This window comes from Dromaius novaehollandiae, chromosome 8, assembly GCF_036370855.1.
Source record: "Dromaius novaehollandiae isolate bDroNov1 chromosome 8, bDroNov1.hap1, whole genome shotgun sequence".
NCBI lineage: Eukaryota > Metazoa > Chordata > Aves > Casuariiformes > Dromaiidae > Dromaius > Dromaius novaehollandiae.
The window spans coordinates 7,172,959-7,198,791 of NC_088105.1; the positions used below are offsets into that span (position 1 = coordinate 7,172,959).

Below are 25,833 nucleotides of genomic sequence, written 5' to 3' on the forward strand. Positions count from 1 at the left end.
TGTAGCTCTTCCACCAGGACCTGCCGGCAGGACAAATTCAGTTACGGGGCCACTGCTAAGTACGGGTTTGCCTCCCACCTGCAAACCTGGGGCAATTAAACTTAATTATCCAGTGCTGAACGAGTATTTTCTCCCCACTCACACCATAAAACTAAATGGCTTTGCAAATACTATCCTAAAAAATGGGCCGGGAGGGGGTTAGAAATAAGAAAACATGCAGTAATACTCCTTTACCCAAACTGTAGCTATTTAAAGCCCTTTCTCCGCACACACCACCGTTGAGCGAGCAGCCCCTTCGCGGGAGGCAAGCACCAGCAGCCCGCGCACAGCAGCAAGCGCTCGGCTCCCCGACCTTCCCTTTCAGCCGTTGCCTGGGGCATCGGGACGGCCACGCTTGCATCGCAGGGGCACGCGCGGCAGGACACCCGCGCAGCAACGCGCGCCCACCCGCTTTGGGGGATGCTTCTTTCTAGACACGTCAAGCAAAGCGCACAGCCCGACGGCGTCTGGGCCTGTTGGGCCCTTTCGCTCACCTCCCTGTCATCATCCATCCTCCATCAACCATCACCTCCCCACCTGGTTAAACCTGGCTTTTCTCAGTTAAACTTCTCTCTTATTATAACACACGTTCTAATAAAACCTAAAGGGAGCGGAAGGCTTTTGGCTTCAGTCCCTAATTCCCGCTCCAGTCAAATGCATGCGGAGCGATACTCGGGGATTATATGCTCAGGTGAGAAATGCCTGGTCCTATTACACTGCATATCGTATTGTAACGTTGTGGTTAAACTCAGTTTGTCAGCAGCATTGTTCCATTGGCTTTTCTCTGCATGAAAGAGAGTCTCATGTTTTTGTAGTCATGGGAAATTTCTTGATATGAACTGCGACGATCTTTCCTTTCTACCTAGCGTGAGAAGGGCCAGTGTAACTTAATTGGATGAGTCAGACTTGTACACAAATGTAACCCGCATGCGAAGTGAAAAGCCAGTAAGAGTGATGGGTGAATTTACAGCTTCAGGAAATGTCTACATGCTTGGGCTTTGAGTGAGCATCACAGCAAACATGTGTTATGTAAATTTATTTGGTTGCACAACTCGCTTCTCAGTGTTACTGATACCACGTCCGTTTGTTTGTACAGAGCGGTTCAACAGCTCCCCTCGAAAATAACCCTGCTGGTGCTCCAAAAGCAGAGCGAGACCTCGGGGAGCTCCAGGCCGCGTGACGGAGGATACCGAGCCCGCTTACAACTGCTTCTCGAGTTTCAGCCTCCAGACAAAGTATGTCGGGTCAAAACAGAAAGCACGTTTGTTGTGGCTCCGAGCCCCTGCCAAAATGAGTTTTCTTCTCGCTGAGGCAAACACGCTTGAGGTCAATGCACTCGCGTTCCCATGTGCGCTGGGTTAATGGGATTTTATTCTGAGCATTTACTTCCGCTGTAAAAAAGTGTAAGCAGAGACTGCAGATGCTTATTCTGACAGCTGGAGACTGCCTTCAGCTCCTCCAGAAAAGACAAAATAATCTCCGAATTGGATGCCAGGGGTTCGTGGCCAGTCTTCCCTGCATTGGGACAGACACACACTCCAAATTTGCTTTAAAGTAGCTGTGCTCGACCTGGGAGGCTGAGCTCTTTGCAGCCTGCTGCTAGCGTTACGGCATTTCCAAATCCTGCAGGTACTGCCTAAAATAACACCTGAAATGTGAAATAACTCATTTGCTAAACCCACCTTCTACCTTCTTGTTAGTACACGTACATTTGGTTGGAAGACTATCACGGCAATAAAAGAGATGAACCAGGGTTAAGAGTAGGAAGGAGAGAAAAAGAATAATAAAAAACCCATACAAAAATGTATACATTCTTGGTTTCACATCAGTTGTGAGAAGTAGGCGGGTTTTTTTGTTATTATTCCCCTTGGGCATAATTTTTAATACACTGTGTGACTAAGACTTCTAGTCTACAGCTCTACAGCTGAGTCGAAACACGTTTCAATTTCCAACTTTCTCATCACACCAAGATGGATTTTCTATTTACGTTCGAGTCTGCAGTGAAATTACGATTATGAACTTACCAATGAGCTTCCTGGGAGTCCGAGACATTTCAGATGTCATTTCAGAGAGTCAGGAGAGCCAAACCGGGCTCTTTGCAGGGGAAGCAGGACTTGCGCCCCAGTGCACAGGCCTTCTGCTGCCGCCTGACGAGCCCCAGGCTGGTAGGCACGGCAGGGGCAAGGTCCCGGCAGCGCTGGCTCAGGGGAACGTGGCGCTTTGGCACGTTAAAATGCTTGTTATGCCCCTCCGCACGCCTTACAATGGGAGGTTTTGGTCCCTCTAACGTTTTACTCGTAGACCCCTTGCTCACAGCTGACTTGGCCTTAGTCATGAAATGAAATTAGGGGTTTTCTGCCAGAAGGACACCCTTGCATTCTGCAGTACCTGCAGACGAGAAACTGTTCCTGTCGTACAGCAAACACAGGCCGACGTCTGTTTTGAGCTGAATTTCATGGAATTGGGTTTTCAGGTTTCGAGGGACTTCTCTGTTTCACCTGCTTTTTAAGAAATACAAGATTAAAGACAGCAAGGACCCAGCTCCCAAACCCCTTTCACATTTCGCTCTAGTAGCTCTTAACAGCACAACATGACTTGCAGAATGGTCATACCAAAATAAAATGTCAGAAACCAAAATGGGGTATTCCTCCCTCCACTGAACTGCTCCAAAAAGTTGCATTTTTAACATTTAAACTATAAAGAAAGACTAACCAGCAAAATTTTGAATTTCCTGCTTGACAGCTGTCCCACCAGTTTCGACATAGAGGGTATCGGTCTCACACCTTTTCATAATAAAAGTGAGAGTATCATTTAAGCAATCAAAATAAACCATCTGAAAACAACGGATGCCAAACATAGTTAACTTTTATTTTTTATTGTTTGATAACACTGTGATAATATAAACCATATAAAGCATGACAAAACACTTCCATAAGACAGAGAAGGTAGGTATTGTAAAATATAAAATACAAATATTATCATGTTAACCAACAGGAAAAAAATAATGTATTGAAAAGAAAATATTACAATATAAGAATGGTACCAGTTTCTTCCTGTATTCAAACAATTATTGAAAATGTTTAAATTATGCAGCACTAAGATAAGTTAATTTTATTTTCTCTCTTGATTTTAAACATGCTCTAACTCAATCAGAGGTAAAACCTATTAATCAATATGGAAAATGTTATTAATCACATAACATTAAAAGTAGATTTAAGGAGGGATGGTGCAGTGACTATTGAAAGAAATGCGTTATAATTGCTCCCCTTCCCATGTGCTTACAGATTTTAGCAACTGAAAATAGCTCAGTAATGCACAAGAAAAGGTACAGCCACTGAATTAACAATAAACGCTTTGACAAATGAGTAGTTATTGTAAAAAATCTTTTGTTACAAAATTATCAAACAAAAAATCAGATATGTGTCAAAACGTCTTTACCCAGCGGCATGGTATTCGCTGTGACCGTGATCTCTGCGCTTGCTGGGAGCCTGACAGCCCTATCGAAAAAACGAGGCTGAAAGCTGAACCCTAGTAATGGCAACAGAAATCTTGAGACCCAAATTTCACTTAAAGCTCTTGCAGAGAAACCCTCACGGTTTGTGACCGTGACCCTGCAAATAATCCTTTTTTTCCAGTGCTTTTCTTCTCCAGCCGATGGGCAGTGCTGGACAAGCAACACACACGGCACCCGGGGACGTTTTCACCCTCTCACCTTGGCAAATACCTTTGCATTAACTCTCAGAGTTATTCAGCCATTGCCATCTCCCCCTTCAAACGCCGCCAAAAAAAGCAGCACACTACCAATTGTGAGGATTTGGATGAGAACTAATCCCCTGCATTTGTTAAAAATAAAAATAAAAGAAAGAAAGAAACAAGCCAGCCAAACACTCAACATTTGCAAACTCCCAAGTCTTGCACCCGGTCGCGGTTGGCGCGGGGACGCCTTCAGCAGCTTTGGCTCTTTCCTTCCTTTTTCTCCGTTACACCCTTGATGCTTACGTTCTTTCCAAACAGACTGGAGAGGTTTTGGAGGCACAACCCCATTTTTCTGTGTGTTTGCACAGTTATCTACCAGGAAGATTTTCAGCACTTTTCGGATGGTACTAAAATAATCCATGTCTATGCATGATCTTTCATTAGTCAAAGTAGTAAAAATATATTTTAAATATAGCCCTTAGCACATGAGCTACTTCACATTCTTACCTAGGAATGTTTTTCTATCCCTAGTAAACATTGCCACTGTCCCTCTGCAGAAATGTAATGTTTTTCATCATAATCAAACTCTAAATGATTCTTAACCTATTTTAAAGCAATTTGGCCAGAAATACGTGAACTAACACTTATTTAACACATAGGTACTACCAGCTCAAAAAACTCAAGCAATTTAGTTTTGTGAAAAATGAGGAAAAAAATATAAGAGATTGGATTTTTTACTGAGTGGATATATATATTATTAAAAATTAGTAAAGTGGACTTCAATTTCTGTGAAAATATTTGAAATTCAAAAATTCAAAAGCAGATCCCTGTTGGCATCACTCACCAAAGCTCTGCTAATGTTGTTAACCAGCAGAGGATCCTACTCATAATATTATCAAAGATGTATAAACTCCATTTCTTTACTCATTTGTTATCAAAAATGTGTGTGTGTGTGTATGTGTTTTAAGAGACACTGCTCTACCATTCATGCAAGAAAGGCAAAATTTGAAACACAGCTTGATTATGGAGTTTTGGTAAGGCCAATATAGCCAATGGTTATTAGTGATCAAAATTCCTTCCAGCATAAGAAATCAACCTTAACAGTGCTGGTTAGCAGCTAAGTGACTTAATATATTAAGGAGCAGCTATTGCCCAGCAATAGTTATCAATTACTGACTTTTCAGCCAAAGTCAAAGTAAGTTTTCTCACTTATACAAAGTGGAGTGGGATCTGAGCCCAAGCCCAGGTATACATCTATATGGTCTCTATTATTAAAGTTTTATTCTACTGTGTTTCAAATCTCATCGCGCATTTGAAGATGCACTCAATTTACATCAAATAAAAATAAGAAAACTGCCCCACTGGAGAAACCAGTATTTACAATTTTGTAAAAACAAACAGCAAATACCCCCCCCAACGTGAACCAAATGACTCTATAGCCAAGAACCTAATTCCATAGTTTTTAAAAGGGAATGACCCGCACACTGAAATGTTTTCAATTTTTAGGTTAAAAGTAAGTAGTATAAAATAATATTGAAACTTGAAAATGCGCAAGAAACGGTTTTCAGGAGTTTTGCACAGCCCTTTTCAAGAGCAGCAATGCTCTTTATAATGTCTTTTCAACTCCAGTTATAAAGGTAGAGCCAGCCTCTTCAAGGAGCGGGACCTACAGCACATCCTCTACGTATGGTTGTTGTTGAGGTTGTTTTTATTAAAGAATCTCCTTGCTTCGACACTGCTTAGAGACACTGAGCAGCGAGACGGATTCTCCTTCCTGTATTCAATGCTTTCCATCATAGCTTGCTTGATCACCTGGAAAACAGGGGAAGAGCGTGTCATTCAGGGCAAGGACTAACATTTTTAGGGTTTCTTAATTGGTAGAAAAGATCCTGTCAGATCTCAACACCTGTGGCTGCTGATTTCCCCAGTGCTCCATCATGGACCAAAGCGATTGCTGAGTATTACTTTGAATACCATTTGCTTGACTGTATAAAATACTGATTTCCGTGTTGGCAGATGGCAGGAAAACCCTGGCATCAAAGAAGTCACACAGGAATATACACCATCTAAGCGGAGTCCCAATGCGATTCTGAAGGGTCAGTCGAATCCATGTGAAAATACAGACTTAAAGGATATATGAATCATCAATATCTTCAGAAAGTTTAAATCTTCAGTTTTGCTTGCTTGGTCCCAAAGTCACAAATTTTACTCACTACATTAAAGGAAAATCTGTGTCTGGGATGATGCATCCACAGTTACACCTGTGAATATGGAAAGTCACTCCACTGCTGCTGGGGAAATGGGATCAGATCAAGGTCCTGTTTAACAGTATCACTTAAATAATATAATTAGTCATTACTGGCTGAGTTAATTGATAGATTTTTCCAGAGATCATTACAAAAAAGTTCCATTATCCTTTGTTTCCTGTTAGGAAATCATACATGAATATAAAATGCACCCTGGATTTCATGTCCTATGTCCTGCCCAGTCACCTTTGCTCAGCTATATTGCAGGACTTATGATGTTAAAATGACAAAAAACAACATAATAACCAAATTAGATAAGAAAATGAATTAGAATGGATCCTAACAAGCACAGGGTCAAACACAAAAAGCCCACACAGGTTTAACTGCACTCTACTAGTTCTTCCATTTGGCAGAAGATGACCACAATATTAAGTCAGGCTTAGCCCCAGAAATATTTTTAGACTTTTTTATCCACTAGAAAGTAGCTCTGGCCTTTTCAGGAGCATATTTACCTGGATGCGTATAATTGACAGAGGATCATATACGATATCCCATAGCACTGATATTTCAACACTTCAAAAACAGAGATCAAAAGAAAAGGCAAAATTGTCTCCCCTAATTCTCACTGCAACTCATCCATCTCCCTGCAGTTTTCCTTCAGGTAACTCCAGTTGCTGTATTATCCATGCAGCTAACACCTTCCCTTCTCCTTCCCTTCCCAGGCTGGAAGGACATAAGTGGACCGTACAACAGTTTGCGCAGGTACCCATAAGCACCGCACCTCTGCACAAGCTCATGAAGAACTTTCTTGGAGAATATTCCAACCCTCATTAAAATAAAGCAGATTTTTTTCACTGACTGTAATGGCCTTTGATCCAGCCTCAGCTCTATATGCAGAAAGCACTTAATATGTCACAACAAATCAATACGGAAAACACTAAAGTAAATCTCTGGACCTTCAGCATGGCAGATTTACGGCTTTATTCACATCACCTACTTCTCGCCTTTAACAATCTGGACACTTTAAGCCCATTCTGCACCGGCATACATACATCGATGTTATTGAGGGTGTTGAACTCCATTAGATCATGAAGCCTCTTGAAAGCCTCATTGGGATACTGGAAGTTGAAGGTAGAGAACGGTGAATTAGGATCATCAAAAATATCAAAGTCTGCAAAATCCTTCTCTTCCTGTGTTTCTCTTGGGACACCTGCATACAGAACAAAAACAGAAGGTATTTAGCATTCTGAAAATCTAAATTTTAAGACTGAGGACTATCTCATTTTTTAATGGACCTTTTGAAATCCATGACTACTACAGACAGACTTAAGAGTTATGTCAGAGACAAAACACTTCCAGTATATAATCACTGATATGTTGATACAAAGCTTCAAAGGAACAACTAGATTTAGTGTCGGAAACTGTTAGCTCACCTGGAGCTTTGTACTTCCGAAAGTTGATGTTTGCCAGAACAAAATGGATTATAGTTGGGCAGTCTTTCTCTGAAGAGGTATCCTTCGGTTTAAAAACATAGCACTCCTTCAAGCCCTCTCGATCAAACACATTTGGATCTATTTTGGGGAAAGGAAGCTTGTTCATTTTGGCCCATTTTTCAGCAAGCAAAATTTCCTGGAAAGATAAAAAAAAGTTTAAGATGATTAAGAACGTCCACTGCAAAGTGGGATTTTACCTGGACAGTCACGGAACGAAGAAGTTATCAATAATAGGAGCATTTTTATTAAGTCAGGCTTCTTTACCACAAAAAGACTGACCAAGTCCATCTTTGTATACAAGATGGCAAAACACCCATCATTTTTTATTTTAAATGGTAGGTTTTCCATCCCAGATCCATAACGGCATGTGTATTCTTTGCGGCTAACAGGAGTTAGGTAAGCCTTTATGGATGGGAGCCTCGAAGTCTGCAACATCGCATACCCTTATAATGAAATTCACATCTTAAAAATAAATCTTTTATTTTCTTTAATAACTCTGAGTTGACTTTAGTGACAAAAGGGCATACTCAGAAACACAGTTTATGCCCTTAGACTCCATACCGGGGAGAGGCTTTGAGAAGCCCTCAGATGGCATCAGCACATAAGCTGATATAATCAGTTATGCCCTTGCAAATCCAGCATGATTGTGTAGAGCTCCATAACTGTCACGGAAAGTACTTTTGATAGCTGGAGCTTTACAGGTAGAAATGAGCACCTAATTCAGCCTGCCCAATCTTCCCCACCTGGGATGATTCACAGGAAGGAAAGAGTTGGCCTGTCACGTAAATCTTGGGGTGAATTTACAGAGCTGACAGCTAGAAAAAAAACCACCCGCAATTTTACTTGCAAACTGAGGAGCAGCGCTATGGAAACCACGGAGAGTTGATAAACACCGATGCAACGTTGTTATGTTCGGAGTCACATCACCGTGCGGAACAGCAGCTGAAAGCATGCTAAGCAAAGATGCAAGCCTGGAAACCAGCCTTCTCCTCCCTCCCTGCCCTCATGACAACTCAGTAAACAAAATAATTTGTAAATAGTGACTCAAAGTGTTCAATGAGGGCGTGTGAGAGGGAGCCGGGGGAAGGTCACCGTTATTTAATCTCGCTTTTGAAGGAAACAGGACCCTTCTTTGGGCAACTGTTTTGGATACACAAGAGATAAAAAGACAGTGGGTGTAAAATGATAAAACAAGAGTGGAGTCATTGACTTCAGCTGGCTGATTTCCCTATGTGCTGGAGTAACAAAACCATTTTACAGCCCTACAATAGACACAGACCACTCTCAAACGGACATATCCTCTTTTTAAGGTTAGCAGAACCAAGGCGATTGCCCAGGCAGCAAACCAAACTGGCTCGTGTCCCTTCGGCAGAGCGGTGGCCACAGGCACGTAGCCGCTGCCGGCGGGCTACGGCTGCGCATCCCTTGGAGGTACGTCACCCTTGCTGTAACACGCATATTTGTCATTCAGAAATGATGAACCAAAGAAACCATTTAGCTAAGGCACCATTTAGTTTTCTCACCGTTTTTCCTTCCGAGAGCGATTCCACCTTTTTAAAATAAGAGTTTATATAAAAAACCCCTTCAGTACACCACCTTGCTATTTCTAATCAAGTTCTCCATTTTACAGTACGCTCCTCAAAACGGCACAGAAAACTGCAACCGATGGAGATAAAAAAGCTCAACGTACAGGCAAACAGTAGCCGAGACATCAATACAGAGCCTTGAAGGAATGAACAGAAACTTGAAGGAATGAACAGACTGTGGGATTCAACCAGTTAAGGAAAACTTAAGGACTGGAGCAGCACTGGCTGATTCTTCTCAGTACGTTACTCTTACTGATAGCCCCCAAAATAACCGCAGGGATTACAGGAGTTACTCCTTTGTATTTTATTGAAGCCTGTTTTTCTTTGCCTTGGACAGTAGTCACGTAGAGCTCATTTCACTACCACTGTTTCTTACGTTGTTTTGGATTTTTGTCCCTTCATAGTAAAAGGAAGGAAAAAATGTTCTTTATTCGACTGTTCTAACCGAAATTCGACAGCAAAGCCGCAGAGAAGGCCAGACGGCTTCTCCAACAGCTATGCTTCCTTGGTCTACTCCAAAATTATTCTTTAAACTCACTTGCTTGTCCAGTAAATGTTGCCTCCAAGTACCCCACCACAGTTTTGTAAGTGCTGCTGGTCTTGCGTCGGCTGCCATAACCACCCAGCATTAACCTCCTTCTCACCTGGGGGTGCGGACTGCACGGGCTGAACAGCTCGACAGCTGTGCCTTCCACACCCGGCACAGAAAATAACCATGTCATTTAAGCTGTATTTTGTTGTATTTACTTTCTTCTGGCCTGGATGGACTTAGGCATCCCACCCAAACCAGTACTGGGTTTATTCTAGGGAGATGTGATTGAACAGTTAAGTATCACTTCCAAAACGTTACATATTTGGCAGTTTCACTTCCAAAATGTTATGTATTTAGCAATACTGGACACATTTCTACAAGATGACAGAAAGCCACGTGTTTACATCACACGGCTGTAAGAGCTAGAGCACTGGACCTGCTGCTTCACATCCCAGCTGTCCCAGTCCTTCCTTCCTGCTGCTAACACTCACAGGAAGGAATTCGGAGAATTCTTTTAATGTCAACTACGTATCAACCCTTTCACGTAGTTACAAAACTACGTAACTACAAAACCAGGATTTGGGCCCTCCTCACTCTGTCATGATGTAGGGATGACACAGGGCAGGAAAATTAGCACACACTTCTATCATTTTCCTGAGCCAAAGCTATAAACTTCCTGTTCCTATATATACCCACATGCAAACCGTCTGATTTTCATTTATGCTACGGTCTGCTTCTATCTGTTCCAGACTAAAAGGGGCTGAAAATCCTTGGAAATTCAGTATTGTGTAGAAGAGTGGCTGTGCCACAGTGGGGGTCACACCTGCAGGCTTTCATCCGCTGTAGCTCTTACCTGCCATCCCAGCTTCCCAGCTGGGCTTCCTGAGAGAAGGTTTAAACAGAACATCTGACGACTTTCAAACGATGCCATTTAATCCATTTCACAGACTTCCTTTACCTACTCATCATCATCATCATCGCTGTTGTCATTTCTTCCAGATAGCCTATTAATATCTAAGGCATACGGCTAGATTTTTTTTTAAATCTTCGTTAATTGTATGCAAGTTGACTGAAATCTTATTAATATGCTAGTTTTAAAATTAACAGGGCCAGGATTCATGCCTGGTGCCAAATATGCACTTGATGCTCAATGCATAATAACACATGTAGTAAATCATCCACAAGATGTGGAAATGCCTCCTTCTTAGAGCTGGGAGAATTGTTAGATTTTTGATTATAAAAATAAACACTGATTTCTGGTGGACAGTTTCTAAAGGAGACTGATCCAGACTGATTCTCAGGCTTTCTACTGACCTCAATGACAGCTAAATTAAGTCCCCAGTGCGTAAACTTATTACAGATATCTATTTGATTTTAAGAATCTTTGCCAGGAAATAAGAACAGCAAGGAATACAAAAATACTTGAAGTACAGCAGGATATTTTGTAAAAAAGCCCAAGCAGGTACTCATGAAACTGCCATAATAAAAAGTCTCTTAAGAGGAATATATTCTTGAAACTCATAATCATTTCTTCACTGAAATATTTATCAATCCTTCATACACTGAAATCTCAGCTACATTCAAGGTAGACTTTCAATAAGCCCCTTGGTTACTGAAAATCCTAAATCTTAATTTCAGAGAAGAAATCATTTACACATGTGCTGGGAATTAAACTCCTAAATCACTTTTGAATTGCACATGAGAAACTTCTGAAATTTTTAAATGCTTTTTCATTATTATGCTTTGTTATGATATGTGATCACAGTAAGTGACGTATGTCAGCATGTGACCCACTGGAGATCTTAAAAATAACGTTACAAGTAACAAAAAGAAAGATTTTTCATTTTTTACATCAAAAATAGAATTGAACTGGATGGAATGTGAGTAGCAACCTAATGCGTTCCCTTACTCACACTGTGTTTGGGGGAACAAGTATTCTTCTACCACATTTCTGTCTTATTGTTTCTTTCCGTTAACGCATTTTATAGTAACAGTAAATGACTCAATTGTTTAATATCGTCATAAAATCAAATTCTGCAATTCAGTGTTGAAGGCAAGATTTCCATAAAAAACAAGACAGATATTACTTCAAACAGCGGTTCACTGAGACCCAAACTACATTTGCCTTCTTTGTGGCAGTTGTCTCATGTGAGTCATGTAAACAGGAACTGAGACAGGGTGGAATATTCTGCCTTGACGTGGAAAGAAGTTGCTCCAAAGCTGGAGATACAATACCACTAAGGTTAGCCTTTAGAAACCAGTAAATTTGCAACTGATCTGCCTGGAATAACAAAACTGAATCATCTTAGGTTTATTAACACGAACAGAAGGAATGGGGTATCTTACTTACTTTGAAAGGAGGACTGGAATCACTCGGCCTTGCTGAAAAATCAAAGGAGATGATAAGATCGACCCCTCTTTGAGGTCTCAAGATAAGTGGGTATGGCAGGTTAAACGTAAGCCCGCTGTCCACTATGTGAATCTTTTTGCTCTTCACATCTAGTGGCTCGTATATCCTCTCAAATTCATCGGGATCTGCACAGGACAAATGAAAAAAATATACAAGACACACCAATTAAGAATTGCCATTTTGGTGGGCCCAAACCCTCAAGTGTTTCCTAAGATTTCACAGATTAAAAACGGACAGCACTCCAGCTAAGCATACTGCAAACTCTTGTGTAATCTTAACTCTTGTCTTAACGAGTGGAGAATAAGAAAAAAAGCCAGGGCCGGGGGGACATCAGTAGGTCACCTACACAAACATGCTGTCCCAGGGCAGAAGCAGAGGTGCCTTGACCAACGGACACATATGCCCAGGTTTGACTCTAGCCTACCCAACTTTACCCTTTCCTCCCCAACAACCCGAGCGGCAAAGGAGGGTGTTTATGTTGGAGGAGAGGAGGAGGAAAGAGGAGGAGACGCTTTTCATAGGCAGGTGGGAGTCAGGCAGAAGCATACGTCCGTGTGGGTGAGGAGGGTACTCCGTGGTAGCGAACGGTGGGCCTCTGGGTCGGAGGAGCAAGAAGTGAGGAGGGCAGCCGGAGGGAGCCGACACGCAAGCTGTGAGGAGGTTCCCTCCCAAACCCACTGTCCTTCCCACCCGCTCTTCCCCCAGGTAACTGCGATTTGCCTGCAAGCCTTGATGAGGCTCTGAGCGAGCGGTGATTGCCTATGTCTGCGTATTATAAACAGGACCAACGAGACAAACCAGGTGCTTTTCAACCTATTCCGAATCTCAGGACCTCATTATTTCTTATCATACTGGGAATAAAAACAAACAGTAACCCAGATCCATATCTGAAATTTAAGAATTAGACAGAATTAAATTTAAGCTACTTAGCTCTCATTAGCATCACAGTATAGCATAAAATAGTCTCCCATCTCTGTTGCCCAAAGTGATGGCCAGAGAAGATGATGTTTCCCCTCTGACTCCAACCTCTGACCCGTGGGGCCGTTTGGGAAAGAACAAGCCATTTCCGTATGTCTCTCTGCACCTCTCCAAATCTTGGCATGCTGCTCAAAGATCCCTGCAGGAATAAAACTTGTCTCCTGACAATCTTTTCTTGCTCTAGGTCTTGAAGATATTTCCAATGCATGCTTTTGAATTTTGACTAAGAAGCAATGCTCATATCTGCAGAGGGCAGTATAATCTAAGGAATGCTGAATACAACAGTATACGTTATTTCTTGTATTATTTAATTTCCTAACCTCTACCTATTGGCACAAAGTCATCTGAAAAAAAGCTATCTTAACGTAAAGAAAATCTATCAAAATTAATTCAAACTTGAGTTCCCAAGAACAGCTTCCCTCCTTCGTTTCAGGATGTGTGCGGAAAATTTATTGCTCTGAGCAGCAATAAATCTCAAAGAAAGTATTCTGACTTTTATTTTTTTGTTATTATTATTATTATTTACTCGAGAACTCTGTGCACCACTTTCCTAATTTTTGCCCCAATTTCTAAGGCAGAAAACACTTTCTAATCACTGTTTATTGTTAAAGAGCCAAGCTTGTTTAGATACCTATTTTAGAAACGGATGCATTTCATAACCATAAATTAGAAAAAAAAACATTAAAATATACATATTAAGGTCTATCAACAGATTCATAACTCAAAAATTACTGTTAAAAAACACACCGACTACAGATTTTTTAGCATCTTCTCTGTTCATTAGCTTCTCTTTCAACTTGGGAAACAAAGTTATCAGTAATGTTTTAAACAAGACTTCTATCAGCTAGAGCAATGTTTGTGAGTAGGAGTACTATTGCTTATACAAATATCTTATAAAAATCTTAAAAATGTTGTCCAAAGTACATCAACAAGGCAGGGGGGAACAAGATGGTTCCTACGCTTACAGCTTTCATGATTTGATCACCAATTTTATCATAATAATTTTAACATACTTTACAGATAAAGTATCACAATATTATCGATAAATTTATCATTAGCAAAGAGCAATTTTTTAAAGTGGTGGTCTGCTGTGATTACTGGAAAAATTCAACTTACGGGTTTTTTTCTATCTTTTTGTTATAACTCTGTAAAATCTTCCAACTGAGAAGAAGTTCCCAGATGTAACTTATGTGCATGTTACAGGGTCAGAATTCAAAAAGCAAAGGAAAAGAATCCACTGTTTATATATTTATTTTAATGACATGACTTTTAAGGCAGACTCAGCATTGAATCTGATCTGATTTACACAGGGTCAGGAGCAAGGGGCCAGACTGCAGGCAAGAGCGCAGCTGCCCCTGGGAGAGGGGTGATATATATTCAGTATCCTTGATGCCCTGTGTTGCAGTCATCCTGAAGGACTGCAGAAGAAACCTGCACTATTTTTCTTTGTATTTTACGACACCTGAATCGAGGGCAATCACTCTAGTAGCCCTGGTAAGTCAGGTCTTCATTATTCATCAAACAGTGCGAAGCCCGAAAGGGGTATTACCATTTTGCGAGCCTGGGACACTATTTTTCAGCCCGTGTGGACTGCCTTTAAGAAAGATGCATCCACATTAAGAGAAGCTTTTGGCCCATGAAACAATAAATTGGGAGCAGCACAGATGTCTGTGAGTGCAGCTCTTCATGGAAGCAGCACAGCATGCCTGCGTGATGTGCCGTAATCGGATATACGAAAGGATATTAAAGTTTGACCTCTGAAACATGCTCGTTTTTATTTCCAAACAATTCTCGTCGCAGCCGACAGCTTCAATGAAAGTAATGGGGATGAAAAGGGCGTTTGCTACTGACGTGCCTCTTCTGTAACAGATTTTCCATAAATACTGAAATAAGGAAGCAGAGACTATGAGGGGTTTTTTCCCTATTGTTATTCACTTGGCATTTTCTCAAGCGATTTTAGTGTGTTGTAACGTCAAGGCACAGAAACACAACAACTCGGAGTGAATGATGAAATCATTTGGGGGTGTAAACGTTTTAAAGCTTATTTGAGATCAATTAAGAAAACGGTCTATAACAGCAGAATCTATGGCAAATCAAACCCAGCTATTTTGAGCATATATGCCGGGAGTATCAGTGAGCGAGTACCGAGGAGCTAGAATTCCCAAACTATGGGAGCACACACAAAAAGGACCGCAGAATGAAAATACAGTTCAAATACAGCAGCTAGGCTGGTGTTTTCACTGAACTAAAGTCCTTGAAGAGCTCACACTTTTACTGTAAAAACAGGTTTTGCACGTATACTCTCTGCTCCACATCTGGAGGGAGCCAAACACCGCTCCACTGAACTAAGCAGCAGTAATTCCCCTCATTGCCACCGAGGTGTTCAATAACCTTGGCAGACAGCATATCCATGGCAAACTCAGAAAACTTGGGTCCTTGTCCCCAACTTGGCTTTCTTCACTAGCCAGCCAACCCTTCCTGACTCATGTCAGTCAAAACAACTACTCCCTGCTGCATTCACAAGCCTGAGAAGAGCTGCTTGGATCTGCTCCCTCTTCTGTGCAGATCGGGTAATTCTGATGTTGAGCAGTGTCCTTCCCCTGAAATCCATGTAGGACCTGCAGGAGCGTCTACAGGTCTTTGAGTTCATCCGTATTGTGTTTTGGGGAGAGAGAGAGGGCGTACGCTGGGGATATGGTACCTGTGATCGTGCTTTTAAACTACTGCCTCGTCCTACCTGTTTCACTGCCTACTATTTCTCCCTAAAGGATTTTACTTTCAGATCAAGCAGTTGGGATCTCTGCCTTATCTACTGCAGATCCTAAACTCAGTCCTCAGTAATGACTGTAACTTCAGCTCACGACTAGCATTCAGCGAGTCTATGAAAGTTTTGAGACAATCAGACGTGTAAAGCTTTACAACTTTTCTGAATCCCTTATCGTCTCCTTTGGGGTGTCTATCGATGAAAAGCAAGAAAGTTCTGAAGCAATTCAGACCTCTCCTCTCCGTGCTCAAGTTGCTAGGTAAATAGTGGTAGGAATAAATATGCAACGCTTAAACACATCCAGTGCCTTGGTAATATACAATATCTTAAATTTCTATCTGCTCCTCTGCGCTCCCAGGCTCTTACACAGTATTACCAAAATCCACTAATAGCATTAAAATGTGAATACACTAGTCACACTAACAATTCCATTTTATATTAACTACTGCAACTCCAGGTTTTTTTACCACTCCTGACCATAATATTGAGACTACTCACAGTTGTTAGAGTTGTTAGTTCAGGTTTATGAGTGTGGGCTTCAGCAAACACTAAAAAACTGCACTTAGATCAAACTTTTGCCCAACATTTTTAGCCAGAAAAATTCCAGATGACAGGCACTCAAACTTAATTGTCTCAGAGAAGCCGGCTCATTCTGTCAAACCAGCATTTTATTCTAACTCAAATTAAAACCCAGGAAGTTGACAGTAGATTCTGAAGATTATCCACATACCTTAATTATGCAAAATTCTCATCAAATGTCATTTTTTCCAGCCATAAAGCTACTACCCGCTTTCCTGCCTCTTTTACAACCACTGTAAATATTAGGATTACGCAGCTGTAAACACCTCTGAGATGATGAAAATATTTAGAAAGTGGAGTACAGATGGAAATTACTATACAACCACTCAGAGGGATTTGTGACATTAACAAATACACATTAAAGAGCGTCTGCTGCTTAAGCTTTTAAACGACATCTGGTATTTACTATTGCATAATGACCCGCTAGGACAATCTCCTTCCTCTGAATAGAAAGTAAGGGTTGAAGGGACAATTACTATTACGAGGGCTGGCTGGCAGTGCTGTGCCGCTATACAAGAACATGCAAGGGACACCGCTTTCCGAGGTTGGTAGTTCCTCAGCTTGAAGGTAGCACCCACAAACATTACAGTTTATATCAGAGGAACTCCATGTGGAGGCTTCACCAAGGATGCATCTGCGCTGTGACGTGCCTTTTCCATAGGGAGAGTCAGATCCTTAACTCAGTGCTTTGTTGCCTACTGCTGAAGAAAAAAGAAATGCACGAACGCCAGAAGAATATTCAGAAATTCATAGGCTCTCACTGAGCAAAATGTAATTACAATTGTCTATAGGAAATCTTCAAAATACCGATCGAACGCGATTCCTACTTTTCTGTCACAAATGCAGCTGCAGCTATTGTTCCAGCCACCAGATACTTCACGGAAGGGGGGAAAGACATTGAACCTCTCTTGCAAATTAACATTTTTCTGAAACTCAGGCTGGCCATCAGTGTTCCTGCATCCTGCTTATGCCAACATGAAGTGTGGATGCATTTGACAGATCGGTCACGCTGGGAAGAATATAGTGTCAGCCAAGCAAGGATCTACAAGTAAAGAAGTAGGTGTGCGGTCTCCACAGGTTTTTCAGAGGAAGACAAAGATGGCAGATAAGCTACAGCATTTCTGCAACAGGAAAGCACTGTAGCAGGAAAAGCAGTGGTTTTATTTCCACCAGAAGACTTAAGACAACTAAAAGAACAACACGGGCCATCATTTGGAGCAGTGCTTATCAATATTGATGACTACTACCCTAGAAAACTTCTCCTGCCTTCCTTCAGGCATATGCACTTCTAAGCATCACAGTTCGAATAAATGTAATCAACCGAGGAACTCCCAGTTTCTGGTTTTATTAATGAATACGCAATGCACAGACCTTCTTCAAACTAACCTGCAACGGCTGCATCTAGTTCATCTTCTTCCACAGATTCCTGCGTGAGAAGGTCTGCCAGGGGGGAGAGCGGGTAACAGCTGTTGAGGTTCAGTCCCAGCATGAAGTTGTGCACCTTCCCAGCACGCCCTTCCCTGGTATTGAAGAGGGCACTGTCACCCACCAAAGCCATCAGCATTCGCTGCACCCAGCTTTCCTGGCTGTTGTTTTGATATTCTTGATTTGCCTCAGGATTTTCAGTGCCTGCAGACAAAATGAAAGCAACCAATGATGAGACAGTTAATTTCTGAAGTACAAAACAACGACTTGTGGGCCAAGGACCTGTTAAAATGAGAGGAACTGAGTTGTAGCCTTCTTTCAAGAAGCAGTGGATTGAACGAAGGAGCTTTGTCGCAAGAATTCAAGAGAAATGGAGATAACATGCCCTCTTATGCCTTCACAGGCCAGCAAAGCTTCTCATTTGCAATACAGTAATGTGGACGTGTCTATACAGGAAAATAGATGGGACTGCGTTAGATGACCTGAGCTGGATTTAGCTAGTCTGGATAACAAAAGACAAACGTGGCTTTAGCCTGTGCTAACGGCCAAAATGTAAACCCTCCTGGGCCCACAGGACACGTGGATGCTCAGATCCACACTATGTATGGATCCATAACGTGTAGATTTGCATTCATGTGTACGCGTATTAACACCTTTCTCCATCCTTTGCTGACTGATAGAAACTCTTTTTCCTCAAGTGGGCAAAGTTAATCCTCTGAATCTCTACAGAAACATATTCATGGGCCTTTCCTTAGCACACACCTTTACCGTGTGCTTGGCAAATACCACTCTTTTAGATGGAGACACAATACTAGTGCTGCATTTAGGAGGTTTGTGCTCAAAAAAATGTCATTACCACTTCACCTGTCTAAAGTTTCCTTATTGCTGCCAGTCACATTCCTCATTGTGCCAGTACACAGAGGTATTCTCCACAGTCAGAGGGGTTCTGGGGGTGTACATAAAGTTATAGATATTAAATGTTAAATTCTACAATATCTGCACAAATGAGAAAGCTGTAACATGGGAATTTTAAGCTATCTGAAAATAACCTTTCAGTAAACTTAGAGGATACAATAAACATCTGGTTTTAGGAAACTAAAAAGTACAATCCAGCACTGAGATGTGCTCCTAAGGAGGGTGGGTGGGAGAGAGAAAAGCATCAAACACCACAGCGTTTGAGGTACATCATCTGTACATACGTATCCCGTAAAAGTGAGAAAGATTAGCAAGTGCTTGCAAATCACAGATTTAAATTTAGTGTTTCTTGGTGCCTATGGTCCACCAGGAAATTGGCAAATAAACACAAAATGTGATAGCAGTCTTTCCCTATTGTTTTACAAATAAGAGGAAGTGAAGAAGTTACCAGGCTGCTGAGCTAATTACACAGCTCACTGTCTGATCTCACAGGATTTTCTTTTCTTCCTGTAAGATTAAAAATTACAAGAAGCTGCATTCCCTTCTTTGCTCTAGTTGTTAAAAGCAGTATCACTTTTTTCAGGTGAAATAATCCCTCTTGTCCCCAGAAGTATCACATACAGAAAGCATCATTAGGATGAGGCAAAGAGACTGACTAAAATCAGGCACCCCCAAGCGATTTAGGTACCTAAATAGGATTTTCAACACAATCTTTTCTTCCCACGGACAAATGTTCCACATATGCTTATGCCTCTTCTGGGCAACTAGACTTAGGCGTTTTTTAAAACGCTGTGCCAAACACTAGGAATTTCCCGCATCAGTTGTCAATTGTACAGGTGCTAGCAGATAATCTGTGAGTGCTGGAAACACAAAGTAAACCATTCTCAAGTACGTATTTGGTCAAGGACCCTTGAAAATAACGGTTAGTATTAGTTTGCTGGGCTGATAACAATTCACACATGGCTGCGAGCTCAGGAGCTTGCTGGCAATGGACTTGGAGATAAGCGGCTCATCAAGTGTGATTTTTGCATGTATATGAAATTGCAGAGCCCTGCGGAGTCCTGTCAGGCTGATGCCAAGACCGATTCTGCACCAGAGCATCGTTTGACCATCAGCTTGAGGAGCAGGTGTGAAGTCAAGCCAAAGGCCCTTCTGAGGTCTCTTCTTCAATATTTCTCTATTTTGCTGAGCCACTGGATCCTTTAAGATGAATGTTTGAATGAATGTATGAAAGTTTGAAGATGAATGTATGAAAGGGCAATGAAGTCTTAACCATTGATATAAATGACAGCAGAGCTAAAAGAGACCTTTGATAAGACTAAGAAATACGGGATTTGGCTAATAACCAACATCCACAAACCTGAATAAACAATGAGAAAGCAGAATAGAAAAGTAAATTACAAAATAAAATATGGGGATTTCCTTACCTTTTGGATGCTGTGATTCATCTTCACTGTCTGAGCTGTCATTGCTCACAAGGTGCTTTAGCCTAATATTCTCTGTTGAAAGAAATAAAAAATAAAATTAAAACTGACTTTGATCTGCTGGGGTTAAATGTGAATAAAGCTAAGAATTTCAAAACAGTTGAGGCATAAAACTATCACAGTCTTCATACAGGAATAGTGAGCTGAGGAGACTTGATCTGTTCATGAACATATATATTTAGAATATACCAGCTTCAGTCTGGAATTGTCACAAAGTTTGTGCACTAAGCAGAGTAACCAAAGGGCTGAAAACACGAAAGGTAAGCCTGAAGCAGCACATATCACCCACTGTTGTAGCACACAGCTGACACATTTTATTCACATTGATTAAAATTTAGATGTACAGCCTTTGACCTCTGAATAACTGCTAATGAACTGGGAAGACAACAGATCTGTTAATTCAGTGCTAATTTTGGGATAAAAAAAAAAAAAAAGAGTAACACTTAACCTGATTCATACGTATATGAGCGTGTACCCCTAAAAATAGCGGGAAAAAGATAATTATAAAAGTGGTATGAAAGTTTTATTGGAACACATGTGAAAAATAAAAGCCGAAGCAGTTACACGGTTAGGAAAGATGACTACTTATGTTTCACACCATTAAGTTAGAGAAAGAGAAATGAATGAGCTTTTCTGGAAAAAGTTTGCATTTCATTACGGTTAACAGCTGTGCTTCCATAATAACCACAAAATCAGGCTGAAACTGTGCATTACTATCTCGAGCACTTACTTCTAAGTCAAAATGAGCACTGAAACAGCAGAGCAGTCCACTCTCAGGTAAGGCTTGTAATAGAGGTGAATTCATGTGAAAACGTACTACAGACCAACAAGATTATTTTCTCTAAGTATTTCTGATACTACAAACAAAATAATCACCGATGTTTAGCTGATTAGAAGAGATTCACCATAACACCAAGCACAAAAGATACATAGTTTTATTAACCTCTGTAAGGAATACCAGACGCAGATGAGCAGCACTGCTGATTTTTTTCTAAAAGGAGGCCATGCCCTCTTAGGCTTACACACAACACTAAAAATCTCCACAAAAACAGAAAAGCTCCTGTTGTCACATATTTTTCCTTAAACGTTTTTACTTTTTGATATTCTGTGGGTCCTCAAACCCTATCCAAATACTATCGATGGACAAGCACGCACAAAGGACAAATGTATGAATTCTGGAGCAATGACAAAGGACACAAGTCAAAAAAAAATAGTAAGCGAAAAGGTAACTAACAAAAAAAATGCAAATTTTGGACATCGAATCATCTCTTTAAAGGAAATTCCATGCCAAGTTATTTATTGCTTACATATGTTGTGTGAAACCATCACTCTCCTGCCATCCACTGGTATTTTGCCATTGACTGGTGGTACCAAGATTTCATTGGGAAGTTTACAGCTATGCTAATAGACTGTGGTTCAAGTCTCATCAGTATTTTCATATCAACTCTTGTTTTAGAGAATATTTTTTAAATTATATGTGAGATGAATAGAGACTTTAGCTAGGGATGGGGCATAAAATTCTGTTTCTCAACATCTTAAAAAAGCAGTAAGGTAGATATTTCTATTAACTAACAAATTTAATCAAACATATTCCCTATTAGAAGGCATTAACGCTCATGAAATATATCAGATATATGAACCTTAAGGCTCAGGTCTCCTTTTCATCCATAAATAAGTACATGTATTCTCATAACAATATATCATGAGTAAGAGAGAGCTGAGCGTGTTTTGGTTTTTTGTTTTTATCAACTCTGTGCATTCTCTCTATACACTGTTAGGAAAAAAATGGCTATCTACCTCGTACAATTTAGTTACTGATTTAATTTTATTTCCCTGCAAAGCCTTCCTCTGAGTATGAAAAAACTGTCTCATTATCAAATGCATTCTAAAATAAAGAACAACAAAGTCTATCCCAAGCAGGCTACGACTCTCCCCTTACAGGTTTTTTTTGACTTTGTGCATTAGGAATGGAACAGAAATCATTAAAGTAACAAGCCAAGGAGTCATCAGATATCAACAGATGACTTGTGGTTAGAATGGAATAGACCTAACCACCAAGAAAAGAAAAGCTTTGTTTTTACTTGACTAATCCCCTAATTAATCCAATCCAGTATCAAGACATTATACAAATAACTATCACGTATTTGTTAGCTTTTGAGCTCCACAAGATCATGAAAAAGAGGGGTGGAATCATATCTTTCTGTTATGAAAACAGTTGGTGGATATATGGAGATGACTTTTGGTTCCTCTTACAAGAATCAGGAACAAAAGTGAAAGAAAGAAAAGGAAATTACTGATTCTCTCTCCCTGACTTCACTAGCATCTAGGGATGTCAGCAATTAGTCACCTGAATTATGCACTCCTAAAACAATTACCAGCAGACTGCCATCCTGCCACGAACAGAATGAGACTTCACTGAATCTTGCTAGCAATTGCTTTGCTGAGTAGTACAATTATTTACTAATATTACCTAATTCTTCTTCCATGGTGGGACCTTTGTTTTGAGAATTGGAGACTCCAAGCACTCTGTTAAATAATATAGAAAATGCACTGCCCCAGACGCCTGAAAGGGAACAAATAAACAGTGAATGGAGGCTGGTAGAAGAAAAAACATATACTACACTATTTAAGTAGTAACATGAATTCTGAATACCCCTTCGAAAATCTGAATTTTGGAACATGCTAAGTCATAAACTCAGATGTAGGCGCCAGCTGCCAAAAACCATGAAATATCCATGTCTGAAATCTTTCAAATGGATGTCTTTCAACAAATTGAGAAAAAGAACGCTAGTTGTCGTTTCACAGTTTTTGTGATTGTATTTAAAAACACTTGTCAGCAGAATACCGAAATTAATTTTAATAATTCCTTTCTTTCACATACTCACCCATTAAGAAATGCAAGGGATTTTCACTATATTTTTTCACTACTGTGCCCATAAAAAATTTACTTCCAAACAAATCAGGTGACATAAAAGTGCCATATTTTGCCATACCAATCTCATAGGGACTGAATTCCACCCAATCTGCAAAATAAGAAATTAAAAAAAGCTTAGTTAGCAATCTTGATCTGTACGGGATCTGTGAATAGGAACAGAGAATAAAGATACTTAAGTTGATTGGAACCTTTATCCAAGGAAAGAAATTTTAGCAAAATAGCAAGCTAAATAACCAGTAAGCTTATGGAAATCTCTCTTAGGTTGTGCAGAAGCAAAATTCTGATTTCAAATTAAGTCTGAGGTCAGAGCAGAGAAGGAAGTCTCATTCTCTCTTATCACAACAGACTTTCGTGGAAAAACATGAGATTGTAAAAAGAGAAGTAAAAAAGCAGAGAAACACCCAAAATGACATGGGGTTTTCATCTCATGTTTCAGGGTGATCCCTTGTCACATGAAGTGCCAGCATGGGTCTAAATGCCATGGCTTTTCCTTTTCACTGTGATCCTACTAAAAACGTGGAGGACAGTGACACAGAAGGCAGAAAATGTATTTAACGTCACAAAAGCTGTAGAAAAATTCCAGAAGTGGCATTTTGATTCCACCACAAACTAAAGTTTCCACTAAAATGCAACGTGAAAAGGCAAAGCTGAGAAGCAGTTGAAAACCTTATTAATACCAATGTTAACAGATTTTTAAAAGGATGTGCCATCTTACTGGGTAGAGAACGCAAAAAAAAGTATAGAGTAAAATGTTCAAACGCACTTTCTGTATTGAATGCCTGTTTTCAAAATGGATTTTAGCTGCTTTTAAATGCTTTTAAAGAGCGACCACTGGAGTCGCTCACATCACAGGATTCACTTCAAAAAGTGAACTATGAGAAACAAAAAATACCCAACATTTTTAATTTTTCACCCATTTTTAGTAGTGATCAATTTGACTGACTCTATAAGTAAGTCAGAAATAATTCTTAAATTGAAAGGTACAAGAAACATCTTTGAAAAATTCCAACGAGTCATAAGTTGCCATCAACACTCAAAATATTCAGCATTTCTGTTAAAATGTTAACGATAAGGTTAACAACTCATTCTGAAAAGGAAAAATTTGATCATGACTACTGAGTTTCGCTTTGTGGGGCAATGCTTATCTAATCTAAATCAAATACAACATCCTATCTTCTAAACAGACCACTGCAAATCTTCACAGTTGTTGGAGTGGAGGAAACCTGGGCCTGGGATCCGAGTCCTACAGATCCACACCTACGGCCCTGCTTCCCAAATGAATTCTGCAGCTGCCTTAGGTTTACTAGACTCGATTTCAAATGCAAAAGCCAAAAATCCTAATTTTGACTGGTGTGGTACTGCCAGTAAGTGAGGCTGTTAGGGGGACAGAAACATGGCAATACCAAAGCCAAACATTAAATTCCACTCCCCTTTTTAACATCAGTATCTTCAGGTAATTTCTTCTTATTAAAGAAGCTATCTTAAGAAAAAAAAAAAACCCAAACACTTTCTTGAAATAAATCACAGTAATTATGTTCAGTTAAAATGATTGCTAAAGTTTTGGGTACGGCTGGCATCAGCAGGGTCAGAAATACTATTGGTAGTGAAAACACGCAGAGCCTGGGGCATGAAAGCTATTAGCAGCTGCACGAAATCTTGCACCATCGCTCCTGGAAGGAAGGAATGTTATCTGATATAATTAATGCATTTCAACATGAAACAACATGAAAGATGTCACTCATATCTATAATCTAGTAAGTAAGAAAGTATAAATATTTTTGTTCAAAACTTGCTATGTATTTCATATCAAGAACAGTTGTTCAGTTCTAAAAGGCAGAAAAAAGCTAACAATGGAAACAATCAGGATCTAGCACATTTGATGATAAAGATGGTAGTCTCAAAAAAAGGAAAATCACGATCCATCAGTAAAGACAGTATCTTCTATTAGACCAATTGGCTTAATTGGTTCAGGCAAAAGGCTGGAGACACTAGACAAGCCTGCAGGAGCTTCTCATCTTACTGAATACATACAGAGAAGACCACTACTAACTAAAGATCATCTCGTTTGGAAAACACTAAATGAAGAACCCCGTGAAAATTCCTCAGAAAATAGAAGGTCATAAAAAAGCAAAATACTTGAATTTTCATATGAAAAGGTTTAAGTTTTCTAAGGAGGAAAGCAGACATTTACCATTAAAAATTTAATCTACTTTACAACCTTATTTTCCATTATGAACAAATTTTGACAGCAACTTTTACAAACATTCCTTTCAAAAAATCCAGATACAGTGTCTGACTTCTTAACTTTGGGCAAACTACTTGCTGCTTCCCCTCTCAGTTTCATATATAACTAAATATATGTAAAAATATATGTATAAACATAAATGTACATATAACTCCCTTTGTACAGCATCCAGTATAACTGGATCCCAGTCTCAATTGTGGCTACTAGATGGGATAAAAATCTGACACAAATAAAAGCAAACTCCCCTTTTGATGATGCTAATAGTACTTCACACTGTGCAAAAAATGGGAAAAAAAAGTGCATCTTTCCCTCTTCTTCGAACGAGGAATAATCCTGGTTGCCTGAGAACATTTCCCTTTACCTGCTTGACATACTAATGTTAAGCATCTTTCTGATGTTGGAGAGAAATACTAGGTTTCTCTTCTTCTTGACTCCTGTAAGGTACTTAGCTACTTGCTGGATAAGCAATATTCTTTTCATTGCTAGGAAATCTTTTTTGTAAAAGA

At 40.1% G+C, this 25,833-nt stretch overlaps 1 protein-coding gene across 5 annotated transcripts in view; it reads right to left on the reverse strand.

Annotated features, from left to right (window-relative positions):
- Window positions 1-2,886: 2,886 nt before the first annotated feature.
- PLA2G4A (phospholipase A2 group IVA) overlaps window positions 2,887-25,833 on the reverse strand; it is a 119,844-nt gene continuing 96,897 nt past the window's right edge. For all 5 annotated transcript variants that reach the window (XM_064515547.1, XM_064515546.1, XM_064515545.1 and 2 more), the window contains 8 exons: window positions 23,033-23,170; window positions 22,618-22,710; window positions 20,091-20,162; window positions 17,710-17,952; window positions 11,943-12,127; window positions 7,415-7,610; window positions 7,034-7,191; window positions 2,887-5,547 (listed from right to left, as the gene is read on the reverse strand). In XM_064515547.1, the coding sequence (XP_064371617.1) occupies window positions 5,416-5,547; window positions 7,034-7,191; window positions 7,415-7,610; window positions 11,943-12,127; window positions 17,710-17,952; window positions 20,091-20,162; window positions 22,618-22,710; window positions 23,033-23,170 (1,217 nt within the window). In that variant the 3' untranslated portion in view covers window positions 2,887-5,415. The remainder of the gene's footprint in view (window positions 5,548-7,033; window positions 7,192-7,414; window positions 7,611-11,942; window positions 12,128-17,709; window positions 17,953-20,090; window positions 20,163-22,617; window positions 22,711-23,032; window positions 23,171-25,833) is intronic.